The 18,672-nt window shown below is 47.6% G+C and overlaps 1 protein-coding gene across 26 annotated transcripts in view; it reads left to right on the forward strand.

Annotated features, from left to right (window-relative positions):
* Positions 1-18,672, forward strand: part of LRRFIP1 (LRR binding FLII interacting protein 1) — a 142,934-nt gene that overhangs the window by 90,488 nt on the left and 33,774 nt on the right. For 10 of the 26 annotated variants that reach the window (XR_010380746.1, XM_064485319.1, XM_064485317.1 and 7 more), the window contains 6 exons: positions 2,470-2,508; positions 5,925-5,984; positions 8,362-8,424; positions 11,520-11,564; positions 12,661-12,726; positions 16,832-16,909. The exons of 10 other annotated variants lie outside the window; for them this stretch is intronic. Coding sequence is in view for 15 of the 16 variants with exons in the window: in XM_064485319.1 (XP_064341389.1) it covers positions 2,470-2,508; positions 5,925-5,984; positions 8,362-8,424; positions 11,520-11,564; positions 12,661-12,726; positions 16,832-16,909 (351 nt within the window). In the remaining variant the exon portion in view is untranslated. The remainder of the gene's footprint in view (positions 1-2,469; positions 2,509-5,924; positions 5,985-8,361; positions 8,425-11,519; positions 11,565-12,660; positions 12,727-16,831; positions 16,910-18,672) is intronic. 6 more of the 26 variants (XM_064485307.1, XM_064485310.1, XM_064485299.1 and 3 more) reach the window with 5 other exon arrangements.

The following is an 18,672-nucleotide window of genomic DNA, read 5'->3' on the forward strand; positions in this document are numbered from 1 at the left end:
GAACACAAATGCACACTTTTCCCTCAAACATTCCCGAAACCTTCATAATTATACTTAAAAACATTGGGAAGTGAAATTGTTCTTTTGCTTAGTTCTTTGAGTCAGTAAATTAATCTGCGCATGTCCGTTTAGTTCAGCATTGGGTTAGAGATGCATCTCACTGCTGGTAATAGTTTGGTCTCAGCGTAGCCAGCTCTATTTTACTGAAGGACTAGATACAGCCGAAGTCTCGTTTTTAATCACCGTGACGGTTAAAGCATTATCACTCCTGGACCTCCTTTATATACGCACGAAATGGGCATTTACTTTGGCTGTTTATAACAGTAAACCGTGAAGGTGACACAGTCCGCCTTCCGTATCCCCTTGTGCCAGTTTCCGCATGATTCAGCCAACCACAGGCTGAATTTTTTTTTTTTTATGTTCTAGGTGCTTCTACTATGTTCTGCTTAATTTTCACAACCTTGCAATGTAGATACTAAATTCGTATTATTGAAAGACTGAGACTAAAAAGTTAGATGACACGCCCAAGGCTATGCAGCAGGGGAGAAATTCCAAAAAGCAAAATTCGAATTTGTCACACTGGCAACTGTTTCCGTATCACTTCCATTGTATTTACAATTATTCACATAGTGTTTACCTTGTATTAGGTATTATAAGCCATCTAGAGATGACTGAAAGTCATCTTTCAGGGAGGGTGTGCGTAGGTTATGTGCAAATACCATGCCGTTTTATAAGGGACTTGAGCATCGCAGATTTTGGTGTCTGTGGGGGTCCTGGAACCAGTCCCCCGTGGATGCTGAAGGACAGCTGTACACTGCAGTTATGCTGTTAACTGTCATTGTCCTCGCAGTGCCAAAAGCAGAGCCATAGTGATTTTGCCAGAAAGTTACAGTTCAGCGGTGAAGTCAGTTAAAGAGCTTCCTTGCTGTTTGAAACTTTCTCCCTCGCCATATGGTTGTAACTTCCTCATAGACCCTCCCGACCTGATTCCCGCAAAAGGAAGCAAGATTTATGCAACTGAAACATTATCAACGCAAAACTCATCTTGCAGAATCTGTAGACAACAGACTGAAATTACAGCTGCTGAGCAGGCCTAGGAGAAGGTTGGGTCCTTGAAACCAAGTGAAGAAGATACGCTTTCAAGGAGGGGAGGATCACGTGAGCATAGGACTCGCGTGACCGTTGTTCTCAGCATCGTGGACGTTGGTGAGCTGGACAGGGGAGCTTTGATGCAGTGAAAGCAAACCTGATTAATTCAGGCTCAAGAGAGAATAGGAGAGAGTTTGGAGGAAGAACCCAAATCTCTATCAAATTATCATTTTCAATCTGTGATCCTCCTTGAAATTGTTTTTGAGATTCTGTATGTACTTGCATTTTTCTAGGAGAATAACCTGTCACTTTAAGCCTCTCAGAAGGTTTCCTGACCCCGGAGAGTTTTAAATTATTGTGCTACTAGTGATTGTTAGGGTGTTTTTAGCATTTATTTCATTTTCAACGATTTTAACCAGAAATGAGTTAAATTTCTGTGCTGGACACCACACCTCGCCAAGATGTCCAGCCTATTTGTTTCAGGATACACAGTTTTCTAGGGGAGGTCCCCAGTGAGGATGTAAGTAAGAGAGAGGGAGAAAGCGGAAAGTCGGGAGCAAATGCGGTTTTTGTTGCTAGCCGGTGGTTGGCTACACTAATTTTGCCCGTGATGCCCTCCATCTAAAGAAATAACTCTCTTCAGAAACCACAGACCTTGAGAACTTGGGTCCTGGAGATGAGAGTCAAACCTCCTCATTTTCACAGGAGGCCTGCTCAGGGCCGGGGCCAGCATCCATCCCCCAAGCCCCTCTGGGGCCCGGAAGCTCAAGGCTCCCACTGCCCCGCTGCAGGAGTCTCTCCTCGGTCTGTCCCTGTGCTTCATGCATTTCAATATTCTGAAATCTTTAGTTTGCAAAGTTCAAAAACCATATATTTTGTCTCCTGACTTTCTCAAAACACAGGCCTTCTTCATTCAACTGACAGTGATGATAAACCCTTAAAAATGGAAGAAATTTTACTTTCCTGGTGTTCGTATGCACATTCTCAGAAGATCTAGATTGAGATAACCTACGTTCTTAATTTTCTTTATTTAAAAGATTGAGTATGCTGCATCTGTTCACCTCTTGCCTAATATAAATAAAATTATTAGCAGAGGAGGAAATGGGATCGCTCAAACTGCCTCAGATTTCATGGGTTATAGCAACATTTGCCATGGAGGGAAATTCATTTAATGTTAATGGATTTTATGGTAGCCGTCATTCTAACGTAATTGCATTTGTCAATGCACATGAGATCCAAGAAGTCTTGAAAAAAATGTAATTTTGTTAAGATTTTCCAGATTGCCTGGTTTGTGTTTTATGTTTTTCTGTTTTACTGAGCTTTTTAATTGATTTTTGGCAACTATTTCCTGTTGTTTTTCTTTTCCATCTTTACTGCCAGTCTCAGCCTGACTTGGAGTATGGGGGACCCTACGCCTGGGTGAGATAGTTGGAGAGACTTTGTGGCGTGATCCTAACAGTGTTGTGTGGCAGATAAAATAACCTATGGTGTTCCACTAATCTCATGGGTATTTGTCTAGAAAGCCAAGGACGTCTTTGTTTGAACAGACACGTGTGCCGTCCACCAGTCCTTACCTGGGGACTGAGAGCAAGAGGGAGGTGCACCCACCAGAGTGAGCACTCCTCTTCCCAGAGCCCCCTGGGTGCAGCTCTGGTCCTTGCGGGCAGGCCCAGGAGCCCAGGTGTGGGTGCCTGAACGCCTCACTCACCAGGCGGTCCGGGAGCACCACTGGTTGCCAGGCACTGGCCGGCAGCCGCAGATACTAAGATGGAAAAGATGGTGTCTTCTTCCAGGGGCCTCAAATCAGATCGAGAATTCCCAAGAATGCCTCTACTTTTCCTTAAAAGATTAGCTTTAAAGTCATTTCATCTAATGAAAAATGTATCATTTTCCTAATCTGCATCCGTTCAAATAGAATGTCCAATTTGGCTGTTTGGCCAGAAGGTGCTCTTTGAGAAAGACTCTCTTCCAGTAACAAAAACAAAGCCTTTGGATTTAAATTCAGAATTGCCCTTGCTCCGTCTAGAGGAGTTTCCGCACCGTATGCTTTCTGAAAACCTGTGAGCCTAAATGCCTCTAAAAGGAGGAGGAATTTAATCTCAGCCTTAACCACGCTCGGCATTGAAGAGGCTCAGCACTGAAGCTATTGTAGCAGATTACGTGCTTTGCCACTTGGAGGCCTTTTTCCAGAAGGCCTTTGTGCTTCGTTCATTCCACTGCATTGAAAAATTGTTTCGCGAATTCCTGTTCTTGAAATGTACGTTAGCCTTCAAGATGGTAACCAACAGGGCCACACGCCTGCAGAGCACCCTTGTCCCTGAGTGTCCTGGGGGCTGCTCTTCTCCACTGTGAGGCCAACTTGAAAGCTTTGATTTTTGCCTTTCTTATTTAGTTCCCCACCTCTAATGCTTTTGAAGGTGATCTGTCTTTTGACTCAGTAGAAAAATATCTAGAACTATTAATTTGCATGGTTGACTGCTGCACGGTCACATGTGAAGCTGGTGGATGCTTTGATAGCACTGCGTGGTGGTTGTTAGCTGACTAATCCCAAATTACTATGAGAATAACTGGTTTTGAGAGAGTGTTTCTTCTTCTGGCTTACTTATCTTCTTTTAGAAAACGCTGATTGCTGTGAATGTCTTCTTTACTTTGTGCTGTCTTAGAGCAGTGTTTCTCAGTGTTACTGTGTATAAAGTTCCCCGGCGGGGTGGGGGGTTGTTACAATGCATATTTCTGGGCCTCCAGGTGTTCTGATCCCCTAGGACGGGGCCCAGGTGACCGCAGTGCAGGTGCTCTGTGCAGGGAGGCATGTTGGGAAAAGCACATTCCGTAGAGCAAAGCTAACTGAGCATCAGAGACCTGACTTAAGATGAAGTCGGTGTGCCTTCAGTGGGCTTTGCTTCTCATGCTGTTGCAGTTAATTTTCAACTCTTTACCCTGCTATGCCACCTCAAAACAGCTCCCTCCATCTAAATACAGCCCAGGAAAACTGTCTGAGAGGGGAAAGTGGGTGGCGTTCTTTAAGAAGGTCCAAGGCCTTTTCACTGCAGAGCTGTTGTCAGTGAGGAATGTAGGTTTGGGGGGATGTCGTAGGAGTGTATTCTCCATGAAAGAATTTCAGTACAACAGAGAAGTGTGGCTGTTCCACAAAGCTTTCACTCGATCTTTTCTTTTTTCAATTTATTTAAAAAAAAAATTTAGGGGGAGATATTTGGCTTGTTTATTTATTTTTGGAGGAGGTACTGGGGATTGAACCCAGGACCTCGTGCATGCTAAGCATGTGCTCTACCACTGAGCTACACCCTCCCCCCAACAAAGCCTTCAGAATAAAGGTTTTTCCTGCATATTCATGGAAAGCCAAGAGAGACAGACAGATGAGGGATTATGTGCCAGCCTCCACCCACCCTCTGCTCTGTGCTGCGGGCCAAACTCAAGAATGAGAAGACCAAAAGGGAAAATTCCTCGAAAGCGGTCTGTGTTTTTTAAGCAGCAGTGGAAAGCCAGAGGGTGTATATCATGTCATACATTTTTCTTCCTTATTTATTAGCAAAGTAAAAGTCATCTAAAATTGATGTTAACCCTCAATATTATATTAATTTTTTTCTGGAAACTAGTTTCTGAACAGATGTCAAAGGAGTAAGGCGGAGGTCTGAAATGTACAAGCCCTGGGCGGGCAAGATTATTTCAAATAACTCTCTTCAGTGGAGAGAGAAAAAGAAAATGAGGCTGAATAAAACTCCTGCCCGTCTCCAAAGGTTTTTTTTACCATCAGGCTTATTTCAGAAATGTTTTAATGGACTCACTGAGCTTTCAGATTTGATTTTGAAGGACTTCTACGTACTCTTTTTCATTTAGAAACCTGAAATGGACCCGCTGTTGAGCTGTAACACAAGGAAGTAGTCCCACAGTCAAGGCTCCATGGGTCTGGACGTGTAATCTGTCTGGAACCCCCGTCGGGGGCTCTTCATTCACGCCCCGGCTGCACGTTACGTGCCTGGCTCTTTGAACGAGGAAATGAATCCGTTCTTCCAAAGTGCTCGGGGCCGTGCACACGTGTTCACGGATCCAGCCAGTTGGCACGTCCTGCACAAGGACACCGTTCTGGGCACTGGGGACACCCGTTTTGATCAGGTTTAATCCTCACAGTGGCCTAGTAAAGTACGCGTTACTGTGCACATTTTCGCAGCCAAGGAAGGAGAGGTTCCCGGGGATTAAACAGCTTGCGTCAGGTCACGTGACAAAGCTTCTACTTGGAATCTGGACCCACGTCCAGGGCCCCCGGCATCTCCTTCCATGTTTAGCAGTTGCCTGGACCTCTCCTCCTCTTTCCGTCTCGAGAGCTGGTTATGTCCCTGACACTTGTCAGCTCTTACCTTGAATCAGCAGAAGTTCTCTTAGAGGTGAAGGAGAGCTGTTCTAGAAAGCCCGGCTCTGGCTCGGAATTCAGAAGAGAAAGGACGCAGGTGGACGGCTAAGTTCATCATTCTCAGGAGAACAAATTATGAGATTAGGAAATAGGTCCTCAGATTTCATTTTAAAAAATAAAGTAGAAAGACTGGATGAATGAGAAGCTAAGACAGAGGCTATACCGCCACGGTAAACACTTAGTTCCGAGTGAGAGCCCCCAGTTCCGCTGGTTTCTCCTGAGATGCAGCAAGCAGGTGGGAAGCGCGGAGGCGCTGGGGGGCTGGCCAGGCCGGGTGCTCCCCTGGGCTTGTCGCTCCGCTCCACCCCCAAGCTCAGTTCACACCCGGCTAAGTCTTCCCTGCCAGTCTGTCCCTGTGTCTTCCTTTCTGCACTGATACCAGTTTTTCTCCTTTTCTTCACTGAAACAGACAAATGGTTATGATGGAGAATTATATGGATCCCAGTCCCTGAATAGAAGATCTGGCGGGGTCAGTATAGTAAATTTGCATGACACAGAATTCAAACAGTTTGCCGCAAAGCTTATTTAAAATATTGCTTAATTTAGCTTCTTTGGTTTTTTTTTCTGTGCTATAGTTGTTCTCTTGTTTCTCTCTCTCTCTCTCTCCCTCCTTTTTTTCCGAGCCCATGATAGAATGAAAGCTAATGTTTCTCAACTGGTTGGCATTCTTAGACTGTTAGTCTTCAGACATCCTAAGTGTGGGAGGTCAATACTGAAAGGAATCGCTGATGTATTAAAAGGGCTGGAATTAAATATTAGCCCTTTCACTGTTTCATTGCCCCAAGTGTATGTGCGTGTGTAGACTGTGTATATTAAGTATATCCAGCTTTCAAATATTCTTAAATTCGACGTTTCCACAGTGCCCCGCTTCTCTGTGTAATTTTACAGACACTCATATTCCAGCCCGTGTTTCCCTGAATACTAATGCCGGGAGGGCCCACAGCTCTGGGGCGGGAGGTAGAAAAGGTGCAGAGGGGTGCTCTGCAGGGAGAGAAGGAAGGAACCAGCAGCAGGGGAGTTAGAGAAAAGTGAAGGAAGGCTTTAGGATTTCTCAAGGAGGTGGCTGGGGATTTCACATGGCGAAACTCGATGCATTTGGATTCAGTTTCATGACCCGCTGCTGATCACTTATACATTAAATTACCTAAAATTTTCCTGTTCTTCCATGTGCTTCCTTTTTTTTCTTGTAGTAATATTCCTAGTTGTGTAAAATAGTATTTCTTTTCATTTGTCTTAATTATATTTTATTAAGAAATATCATATATGCATTTAAATTATATTTTCAGGTTTCAGAGGGGTAACATAACCCCACCTGAGCTTTCTGAAACCATCTGATGAAGTTTTACCCTCCCGTCCCTATTAAGGATTGCATTCACTTCTGTTTCACCTAAGTTTTTCTCATTCCCAGACTAAAAACCCTCCCAGTTTGAAGGCTGCGTGTTCCTATTCATGTTGCCTTTTGCACTGACAGCCTTTGGACGTTCTCTGGTTCTGTTATGTTTCTCTTCAAGGTGGTGCAGCACCCCCAGCCAGAAGCAGGCAACATGCCGTTCTGGGCTTGTGGGATGCTGACAGCTTTGCTTTCTGTGCTCAGCATCCCTGCGAGGTATTCAGTGCTGGCATTACAGGACAAGAGCTGCAATCCTGAAGTTATATTGACTCATTAGTAACTTTTCACCCTAATTGCACAGTCTCACCATATTGATCACAAAGAATCATAGTTGAGAGCTGGAAGTTACTTGAGAAGTTCTTTAGTCCAGCTTCTACCCAACACGACAGTCCCCTTTAGGACATCCCGACCATGTCCTTGCAGCATGTTTGTGACAGTGCAGCGTGACATTGAGCTCTATGTGGTACATAATATCCATATATTTCAATCTTTGGTTTTCATGTTGAAATGGTGAAAGTGTGCCTTTGATTTAGCTAAGTAATGCCTCTAGAAATCAAATACAAAAAGAACTTGATAATAAAACTGTTCACAGAGCAAAACTGGATATAAAATGGATTTAATAAATAATCAGGAAATATAATGATTAAAGAACCAAATAACCTACATTTAATGCAGCACCTTATATGGGAAAACCCAGGCGCAGAAAACTCCAGGGATAGTGTGAGCGTGGGCTTGGGGAAAAACTGGATGGGAAGGAGAAATCTCATCGATGTGGGAAATACCAGTCTGTGGGAAGGAATAAGGGGACCGGACTGAGGGTAAGGGAACAGAAATGTCTGTTTCCACCACAAGGGAACCCAGAGCCTCCAGGGAGGAGAAGTGCTGTTCTATGCCTTCCTCTGTAAAGGTCACATGTATCGCCTTCCCATCCAGACTCTTGGTTGGATCTGACCTTCATAAAGCCATGCTGACGCCGCCCCATGGCTGTAGGACCCAGCATTCTGTGGATGGTTCTCAGCTGGGAGTGGGTGCAGCTCCTTCCGGCCCAACAGTACCCCTCAGGGGTCTGGGTGGGGAAAGAATGAAAATTGTGCAATAAATAGAATTTTAGTTACCTAAGAAGATACGTAATATGGAAGGTCTAGACTAAGAGGTTATAGACAGTCCATTGTGAGATTTAGTAATTACAAGTAATAATAATAGTTAAATGTCAATAATTAATAATAATAGTTAAAGCGCACGGCATCACTGAGACATCAACACAGCTTAGAACCTCTGGTTGCTGAGAGTTTCTGCTGCAGTCGAGTCTGCTGGTTCTTCAGCTGCGTCAGCATTCCCGGGGCACTGACACTGGTTGGGTTGTGTGATTTCTGATTTGCCTTTTGACGGGGACAGGTGGTGCTCTGAGGGTGTTAAGGACATGTCCACCACTTACTCTGTTTTCTCTGCTGCTCAGAATTCCAGCTACAGCGGTGACGGCAGATTCTCTACTTTGTCATCATCCAGAGAGGAGACGTTGGTTGGTTTCCATTTAAATCTTTCACAACCTCTCTTCAGAAACCACAGGTTTTGTAGCATGCGATCTTGTGTGTGTAAATTCCGCTCACTTTTTCTCTTTTAATGTCTATGTTACGACTTTTCATTTGGATAGATGTTAAAGTCAGCTTGGGGGCAATAATTAACATGATATATTTAAATCAGATTTACCGCACTGTCTTGCGTTTGAATTCACATTCAGATGTTTGAACACACACTGTCTGTGCTCAGCTAAGCACAGTGAAGGAAAGTATGTGGATAGTTAGCAGTTAGAATTAATGAAAAGGAAGAAAATAAGACAGCCCTGAAGTTCGTTCCTTGAGAGTTCCTGGAGACGGAATTACTTTGCATATTTTGTGGCAGTTTCTCAGGGATGGACTAGACTTAGAATGAAAGTTAAAGCAAATCCAAATCCAGATGTCTGTGCAGTAGCCTTCCTCCTCGTCCTTAACAAACACACATCAATCTTGAGAGGTAAATATTTCTAAGTTATTTAAGAGCCCTACTAGGTAAGACTTGTTGGTTCTAGGTAAGGTTTGTATTCACTCAGCAAACATTAAGGAACTAGTTTTGGTAGGAAAATCACAAAAATAAGCAGGTGAGTTAGGTCCTCTGGAAGCATTTACTTGTAGAACAGAAGACAGACCCACCTATGGGATACACCAGAGCAGCGGTAAACAGGATGCTAAGGAGAAATTAACTTTGCCAGGAAGTGTCATAACAACAGATGTGTGCTGAACCTTAAAGAATACATGGGGGAAAAAAGAATAGATAGAAACTAACCAGGTAGAGCCACAGTAGTGCTGGTGTTAAATATTAGAACATTCCTCCCTGTGCACCCCAGAACTTCACGGACCTGCCCCTTGGGTGATTTTGCTGTAGCTCATTCAAGGCTTATGAACAACAAGAACGAGTCACAGGATCTTGGAGCCGTGATGGGATGTCTTAAGACGCCATCACGTGACCTGAACAGAATTACTTCCTCGCCTTTGAGGGCTGTCCCGTGTCTGTGTGGTTGTTAGGATGCTGCTGGCATGGGGATCTGAAACAGCTAGCTCCCTCCTCAAGGACCTTTAGTTTGGATAGAATATTTTGTTCAGGGAAAGAGTTAATTTACATAGTAGTATCCCCCAGAAATGTTGTGTAGACTGTTGGCCTCAGAACTACACCCCTGAATTTATCCTGTCTTCTGTAAATCCTGCGCACACATGCACCGTGTGAATCCCTAACCAAGGAGGCCAAGCTGGAGATCATCACAAATGAAATATTTTCTTACATAAAATAGAGGCTAATATTTCTGCAAATTCCTGAGTTTGAGTTTTTCCCACCAAACTTTAAAAATGAGAACTCGAATTACAAAGACCTTCAAAACCCCTGTGGTCTTGCTGTCAGTGAGAATTAATAAAGTCAATGTCTGCCTGTGTGTAGACTCCGAAGTCCCGATTTGTCCCATGTAACGGTTTCAGCAGTGAGCTGGACTGTCTTGATTCCTTCCGATCACTTTTGCTCTTTCCCCACAAGTGCACGTCCTTGACCGATTTTGTTGTAGAAGTCAGTTTATGTGAACCGACGGTGCCTCTGAGATGAAATGACGCTGTGAGCCTTTCTCCCCTCCGGCCCGTTTTCTCTGATTACAGGGACTCTCCTGCTCCGACCTCGGGCTCCCCCGTCGTTGCTTTGCTCCCAAACCCCTGTCTGCCCAGAATGGAAACCGGGTGTGTCCTCCTTTCATGTCCCTGTTCCCTCCTTCTCCTTCCTTCCGTCTGTCGTTTTCAGTGCTGGTTTCATGGATGTGGGTGCTTCAACCCCTTCTGCGTGAAGCCCGAAGAGCAAAGCTCAGTCAGTGCTTCAGTCGGCTTGACTAACCTGCTTAGACTTTTCTCAGCCTTTTAAAACATTATCAAAAATAATTTAAGACCATATATATTTTTTTTAACAAAAGGAGTTTAAGAAAAAGGAGGATCATTATGTGTATATTTTCACAAGCTCAGGTCCAAAAAATTGGTCTCTAGGGTCTCTCCTCCTTTTCCAGCAATTGTTCCCCATTTGGGGTTTCTTTTGTGTTTTCAAAAACACTTTTCTCTTGTAAATGTGTCCAGGAAGCAATTTGGAAGGCTTTTGTGCCTAATCTGACTCCTCCGTCTTTGCAAGTGGGGGGGGGGACAACGCTGTTACCCTGGCTCGCTGTCCCCCGTGTTTCCTGTTTTTACAAGGCCGGCCCTGAGGCCCTCAGCCTGTTTTGGGACAGGTATACAAGTCAGAGTCAGAGCTTCAAGAGCAGATCACGCTCTGGAGGTTGAACTGCCATCTCCTTCTGTCGTCCTGTCCTTTGCATTGCTGTGTGATTAATCCCTGGTCCCACCGCCCTGACCGGCTCGTGGCCCTGAGCTGTGGGCTTTCTCCAGCCTCTGCCTGTGAACGAGTCATGATGCTCTTTGGAGCTCAGTGTCAGGCCACACCAGCCAGCTGGCTCTGTGTCCCAGCGCGCCCCGCACAGGCACTGCCCCAGCCCGCGGTGTTCTGAGTGCGGATGCCCCATGACAGGAAGTGCCAGGCCTGGCTGGCCGGAGCAGCCTTACAGCTCCTTTTGTGTCTTGAAGACTGCTCCTGGGACCCTTGGGCAGAAGTGAACACGCCCGTCCTGCCACGCTGTTCCCGTGGGGAGGTGTGTGTATTAACACGTCCAGGCGCTTTCTTACCCTGGGATTTTGAGTTGCGGGTTTTGTGCTCTTGGTGGTGGTGTTGACCTCGTCACTGTTCTTTCCCACCCCAGCCCTTGCTTCCAGGAAGGCCTGGAAAGAAATGACCAGAAAACAGTCACATTTCAAAGATTTGGGGGGTGGTTTACTATTTTGAAGTTAGAAGTCATCTCATACTTATTTTTCTTGTAAATCTGAATTTCCGTCAATCAGATTTATTGAAAACACGGTGCCTACATGGACTCCTTCTAACAGTTGTGCAATAATTTGGCTGTCACGGTAACTGAAAGTAACTGAAAGCATGGTGGTTACCTTGTCACTGTATTTGTTGCTGTTTTTTCAAGGGTTTAAAAATCTGCCGTTTGCTTTCATCCTCCAGCCCTTGTATCCGTACAGCGCTGCCAGGCCGGCTGGGAGTTACCGGGTGCGTGTGCCTCCCACACCCCTCCCCCTCCCCCCACCCCCCACCCCCCTACCATCACCAACCCCACCGCGCATGCGCGCCCCTGCCACTGCCGCGCACCTGCTCGGAGTGCGGTGTACATGACCGGCTTGCAGCCCCTCTGCGGGTGTCACCCCTTTACATGGAGCTTATACGCGCAGCCCCCTTTGGCTAGATCTGGGTTTTATTTCTCCCCACAGCTGGTAATAGCTGAGGAAGACACGTGTTTGTATTGGCAACGTTTACCTAATCTATTGGCAAAAAGAAAGATAGCTTTTTATTGCTTTGATGGCCTTAACAGACATTAATCCACTATATTATATTATTTTGGGAACTTTTAGTTTTATATACAAGGTACTTAAACCTTGCAAGAAATTTAAGGATTCGAAGTCGCTCTATTCTATTGTTAATTACCTTATGAATTTCCATCACATTGTACAGGTTTGAATTAGATACGTAACTGGCCCAGCAAACCAGCTCCAGGGCAAACAGGGAAAACTAAAGCCCCTTAAAGCTGGGCAGAGTTTAACATCACCATTCACGGTATTGTAAACTTCTGTTTACCTGCAGTGATTAATTTGCAAAGGATTCTCAAGTCAATGAAATAGTCTGTTTTTTATTTAGCGATTCTCAAAGAGTTATAAAATATTGACCTATAATCCACATGCTGTTTTATTCCAAAGTCACTTCCTACTGGAGTCATTTTCTGAGCATCACGTATGAGGATGCCATGACAAAATTCAGAATATTTGAACTATCTGCTTGTTTTAAATCTAGATTAACAAGTTTTTCCTTAGCGAGAGATATTTTTCAGAGTCATAGACTTAAAGGATTTGTTGGAGATTCCATTGCATGCCGGTTGACCGCAGCTGAAACGTCTCTCCCTTAGATCTGTGCACACCCGCCTTCTGCTGCACAGCTCCACACGCACGCGGAGGAGCTTCCCCTGCGTGTCTCCCATCGTGATGCTTTTCAGGACTTGCTCCTGGCAGGTGTCGCTCTTCCTTGGTTACAGTGTGTCCTGGGTGCTGATGGACGGAGGAGGGGTGCCAGTCCTGACCGTCTGTTTTCGTCACAGGCGTCTGTGTTCCCTGAGAGCAGTCTCGGAGGGGCTCGGCGGGGCAATGCCTGCGGTTCCCACACTGTAAGGCACTTTCTCTGTTTCCCGAATTTTATCCCATCTGCTGCATGATGCTGGGCTGGGGTGGCTTGCTCAGCGCAGCTCCAGCCCGGGGAGAGAACTAACCAGAGTCACAGGGGGGAAACCTTGTTTTTCATCTCCGTTTTCTGTCGTGATGAGGCTTGTGGATAACTTGAGTCACGAAGCCTTCGGTGGTTGGTTGGATGTCCTCGGTCATCCCTTTACGTTGAGTTCAAAGGGAGAAGACTAACCTTGGCTGAGTTTCATCTGCCCTTTCCCTGCAATCTGGCGAGGTGATCTTAAAATAATAGGAGGAGCAGAAGGAATTCAGCGGGCCACAGATTATTTTCACCTCTGGGTAGTCAAAGAAGACGGACAAATTTAAGGACTCAGAATATTACACATGTGAAATTTCCTTTCTTAGTTTGTTGTCATTTCATCTCTTCAGAGGGTTTGAAGTGATAGGCTTTCACAGTGAAGGTGGCGCGGTGTGCGAGGAATACTTGTCGAAGGAAAAAAAAATGCGTGAATGAATGAAGGATAAAGGTAAACAAACGGGAAAATGGGATCAGCCCATGAAAGCGAGGAAGCTGGCTGTCCCGAGGACCAGCGGAAACAGCATCAGCGCCTGTCAGCATCCCCAGCGGCAGGCGCTCTGCCTCCCGAGGCTCCTCCACAGACCCTAAGAGGCATCCAGGCCCCCTGAGATGTGGTGGTTTCCCAGGAAATGCCTGGGGCGGGGAGGGTGTGGTCAGCGGGAGGGCATGTGTGTAGCAGGTGCAAGGCCCTGGGTTCAATTCCCAGTACCTCCATTAGAAAGAAAGAAAGAAGGAAAGAAAGATTTTTTTGAAAAAGAAGAAACACTTGAAAGTGCTTTCATAGCTTTGCCTTTGAAAATAATTGGCTACTTAATTAATTGGCCGAACAGTCCAATTTTATGATTTGTTATTTCTCCAATCATCACAAATAATCTGAAATTCTTATGAAGTAAGCCAGTGTAACCTACAGTTTTCTTCAGAATGTAATTTTTATAAATATTCAGTCTAATAATTGATGTAGCATGAGTTTTTGTTGGCATCTGATTAAGCACTTAACTAATTTTATTTTGCATCAAATTTTAACGAAGTGGCACCAACGATATTAAGTCTTTTCCCCAGTTATTAAGTATTTTTGTGGGCCCTTAAAAAGTTCATAAACCCTACCTAATAGATGAAATGGCTCTGGCCTATACGGTGGATAAAATGCAACTAAATGATTTCCTTTTACCAGTAAGAGGCAGCGCCCTAATTCGTTAAGAGAGTGAAACTTCCCAAGCACTGTGTGGCTTTCTGGTGACCGAAGCAGAACCTCTCATGTCTGGAAGGATGTGCACCCCATAGGTTCTCTTTAGATCGCCTCTGCAGGCGACTCCTGGCCCTGCTGATTGCTCCTTCGTGTAGCAGTTACTCCGTGCTTTCAGCCTCCCGTAGGAACCGGGGGAGTTTAAGTGAAAGGTCTTGTCCAGGCAAGAATGCCTGAAATAGAGCTCATGTCCCTTGTACCAAGCCACGCGGAAGAAATAAGAGAATAAAAAGCCATTTTGCTGCACCTAACGCTGCACTCCCACAGAAGGGGCGCGGCAGCAGTTTGCAGGATTCAGAGGGACAGACTGCTCCCGGGGGTGAGACCCCTCAGAAGGGGTCGCTGAGTCAGCAGCTCTGCGCCGGAAGCAGGTCAGGCTGAGTGGGAGGGGCGGCTCACCGAGCTCTGGTCCTCTCCTGTCTCCCCCACTGCCTGGCCTCACAGTCACCCTCCAAGTGGACACGGAGTTCCCCGCGCCCAGGACCGCGGCTTCTCCAGGCTCTCCGTCAGGCTGGGGGCTGGGGCGGCTGGCGGACACACATCCCCACGTGAGGATGTTGTACACTGGGGGTCCCTCCTGTCCTGACCCCTAGCGCTGACCTCAGAGTCCAAGATGACCCAAGCCTGCCTAGGACAGTCCTGAACCCACTTTGCAAGACTTGTCCCCTTCTCCCAAGAAGTTAGCCTCAGACACCATCTGTGTTCACAATTTGACTGATTACAATTACAGGTAAATGATTGTGACCAGTTCTTTAAAGTATAAAGATTTTGCTTGAAAACCCTCCTTTCTATCCCTTTGTGACCGTTAACTACGCTGTGTGCGCGCTGTGGGAAGGACTCGTGGCTGTGGAGCGGCCTTCTTGATTGCTCTGACCACACTCCGGGACACGGTCAGTCCCTGCCCGCCCCGCCCCCACATGCCGCCTGATCCCCGGGCCATGCAGGCTGTTTCCAGCCGGAAGTGGCAGGGCGGGAGAGCCCAGCTGCAGTCCCTTGCGTCACCCTCAGCACCCATGTGGTCAGTGTCCTCACTTCATGCTGCAGGTGACAGGCTGTGTAACTTTTCCAAGGTGTCATGACCGATAAGAGATGGACCCTGGACTCAGATTTTTCTAAATTATGTCAGCCCCACGTCAGCCTCACTGACTCCAAAGCATGGGCGACTTCAAAGGCACCGTATGGACCGCAGTGATGCAGACGCTGAACTTACTCTTTTCTGCATGACAGGGTCAGATTGGATGCTTTGAGAGCAGTTACTGACTCAGGAATTGGAGAGACTTGGGTTGGAAATAAACCCAATTGATAACAATCTGTCATACCTTTGCACCACAAACCCAGATGCCAGTGACATAGAATACAGTAGGATTTGTCCACAGGAGGAAATTCTCCTCTCTTTTGTATCAGCAAACCCAGAGCTGAAATACTTCTGCTTTAAAGGGCCCACGTCAGGCATTTTCCTTTATTTTGAACAATGAAGCTAAAAAGTGAGGCTGGTAATGCTGGTAGATTTCGTGTACACGCCACACGGGGCAGTGATTCTGACATGTGGTGGGTGCACAGCCCTGTCCTCTGTGCGCCTGCAACAGGGTGTTGCACGTAAATACACAGCAACTACTGATCCGATAGAGGAATGAGTCCAGGCCGATGCGTCTGGGGAACTTGCTCATCTTGACCAGGGCTCTTTACAGTCTGAAAGTTAAAATGGTTTGTTCTGCAAGTATTTCTCAAGTGTCCGCTGTGTGCCAGGCTCGTCTGGTCCCTGGGGATTCCGCAGCGAACAGAACAGACGCAGACTCTGCCCTCGGGAATTCCACTCTGGTGGAAAAACAGGCAAACTGAGAGATGGTATTTGTGATAAGAGTCGCAAAGGCCCCTGAACTTTTGTGACTCCTTATAATTTGCAGGAGGGGTAATGCCTGTGGGTCTCCAGGGGCCCTGGGGGCAGGGAGAGGACAGCCAGTGCGGGCCTCGCAGGCCAGCTCCTCAGTCTGCTGGTGCCTGTGATGTGAAGTGGTGTTTCTGCCTCCCCTGCCCCCTCCCTGCCTCATTCAAGAGGAAGGTAATGTTCTTTTCTGTTCAACTGAAAATGCTTTTAGGGCTAGAACAGATGTGAATACAAGTCAAAGTTAAGAGGGCGTCAATTCCGGGTAAATGAGCTGCTGGTGTCTTCCTTTACCGGAGGACAGCAAGTTTAGGTAGACGGGTACACAGACGGAGCACACACAGGCGGCCAGATGGAAGGTCCTGCGGCACTGCAGAGAGCCGGGCCTGCCTTCGTATTACCCCGAAACCCTATTTTGCTTTCACTGGGAAAGATGGCAGAGCAGCCGGCTTTTCCGTGGCCCCACAGCCAGGCAGCTGTCCCCCCCATCTTCCGTTTCTGTGCTGGGAGGCAGCGTGCGTCCTCCAAACCAGTGACTGCCACCTCGACCAGCTTTCTGCCCGTCAACAAGGTGTCCTCCGCACCCAGCTGAACAGATGCTTTGTGTCTCTTTCTTCCTACTAACCGAGAATTCTGTGTTCCTTTGACACTCTGATTAAGTTGTTTATTCTGTGTGAGCATGTGTTGGAAGCGGTGAGAGACGCAGCCTCCTTCCCGGGGCCGTCCGCTGTCCTGCTAACCTCTCCTTCCTTTCCGGGGTGCGCGTGGCTGACTTCACCACTAACCGGGGCATCGGTCGTGTGGCCTCCGTTCTCCCTGCACCTCTGCTGACCTGTTCCTTTGTTTCTGTCTGCGTGCCCCGCGGCCGGCTGTGCGCCCGGCCAGCCCTCCGAGCCCAGCGGCCACCTCAAGTCCAGCTCCCGCTCCTCCTCCAGAGCCAGCTCGGCGCGAGCCAGCCCAGTGGTGAGTGCATCGCCTGCTCCTGCCGCCTCCCTGCTCCCTTTCTGCCCTTCCCTTCCACTCTTTACTGCTCTTCCTGTAAACCCTCCACCCCTGAATGCCTGAACCCAGGAGGAAGGATGAAGACTTTTCATGATTTATTTCAGGTCAAAGTAGAAACAGGATGGGGGGAAAACGCTTCCAAATTTAGAAAATTTACTGTCGCACTGCTAAATTTCTAAGGGAGCCTTTAAGAGGTTGCTGATGGCCCTTAGAGACGGGGGTCTTCCTGGCAGGAGGGAACTGTGTGCAGTGGGGAAGAACTGTAGCCACGTGCGTCGATGTGGGTGGGTTTTCTTTAATGATTTAAAAGTTTGAACGATTTGTTTTTAACACTTTGCTTGAAACGTTTTCTGTCCCTGGACCCAGACAGTTTCTAGGCTCAGGCGTAGGCCTGGACGTGCCAGGACGGCTCTCGCTCTGCCCCACCCTCCCCTGTCCATCCGGCCTCTAGTCAGTGCCCAAGAAGCTGCAGCACTGCGCTCCTGTCACTCAGCACGATGTGACCCAGGTTCTGCTTCAGAAAGGAAGGGTTCTTGCTGGCTAGTCCCCATCATTTAAGCCTCAGTATTGTGGTCCCCCCCACCCCGTCTTTGAAACTTTACAGTTTCGCCTCATCTGATGCTTTGTATAAGGCAGCTGTATTGTTTTTTTAACAATAAGGGATTGGCCGGCAGCTTTGCCCCCGGGACATTTGGGAGGGGGGCTGACGCAGTGACCGGGGAGGGGGCGTTCAGTGAGCAGGGGCCAGGGCTGTGTGCCAGCCCTGCACGACGGGGCACGCTGAGGGCCAGCACCCCTCCTGGTGGACCCTGGGCAGCAGAGCAGGAAGATGAGGGAAGGTGATGTCTTTCCTCACTCCTCCGGCATACGGGAGCCTGACTGTGCTTAACTCCCTTACATGACACCGCAGTTGGATGCACTCATGTCTGAAACTTAGGAGGTGTTCCCGGCAATCAAAGCAGAGGCCATGGGGCTAGATCTCCGCCTTGCACAGGGGCCCACATTGGGTGCTGGTGACTCGTTCGTGTTTTTAAATTAGATCCAGCTTTTTCCAGCCGGGAGGTTTCATACCACAAGGAGATGTCTGTCTGCTTCTCCTGGGGAAGTGAGCAGAGGGATCCCTGCGGGTTGACCCTGCAGTGCTGAGCCCGGGGCCTCAGTGCCCCCCACGCCTGCCCTGCTTTCCCTGACTTCAAGGCCAAGGCCAGAGCCGTTCATCCCTGGGCTGGCCCTGGTGTTCTGCTGACAGTGGAGACGTGCTCCTCTCCACCATTTACATGTCGAGGCTGAGAAAACGGAAGACAGGTGGAGAGGGTGAGAACAGGGGTGTCTGCCACCCTGCAAAGCCCCGGTGTTTACTGCTCCCCCAGGGCCCATCAGGATACTTAGCTGTTCCGTGTCATGTATGTTCAGTGTTTAAAATCTGACGCGTCACCTCTTATGGATGTTACATAAATGAGTGAAGAGCAGGGTTTGGGAGCCGAGGAATTCCTGCCCTGGAGACCAGCGGGCCCCGCGGCCCGAGGGACGGCCTTGCCTGCCTTTGCTTCCGGCTCGTGATTGCATATTCCATGCGGATACACAGATCACCTGCGTGGAACCTCAGACCCACAGGGATAAAACTCTCCGGGGCGACTGGGACGCAGAGCCGCGCTTCCGCGGGCCCAGTCCTCTCTCGCGCTCACTTTGGGAACGACGAAAGTGCTGACAAGTTGACAGGAGGA

This window comes from Camelus dromedarius, chromosome 4, assembly GCF_036321535.1.
Source record: "Camelus dromedarius isolate mCamDro1 chromosome 4, mCamDro1.pat, whole genome shotgun sequence".
NCBI classification, from domain to species: Eukaryota; Metazoa; Chordata; class Mammalia; order Artiodactyla; family Camelidae; genus Camelus; species Camelus dromedarius.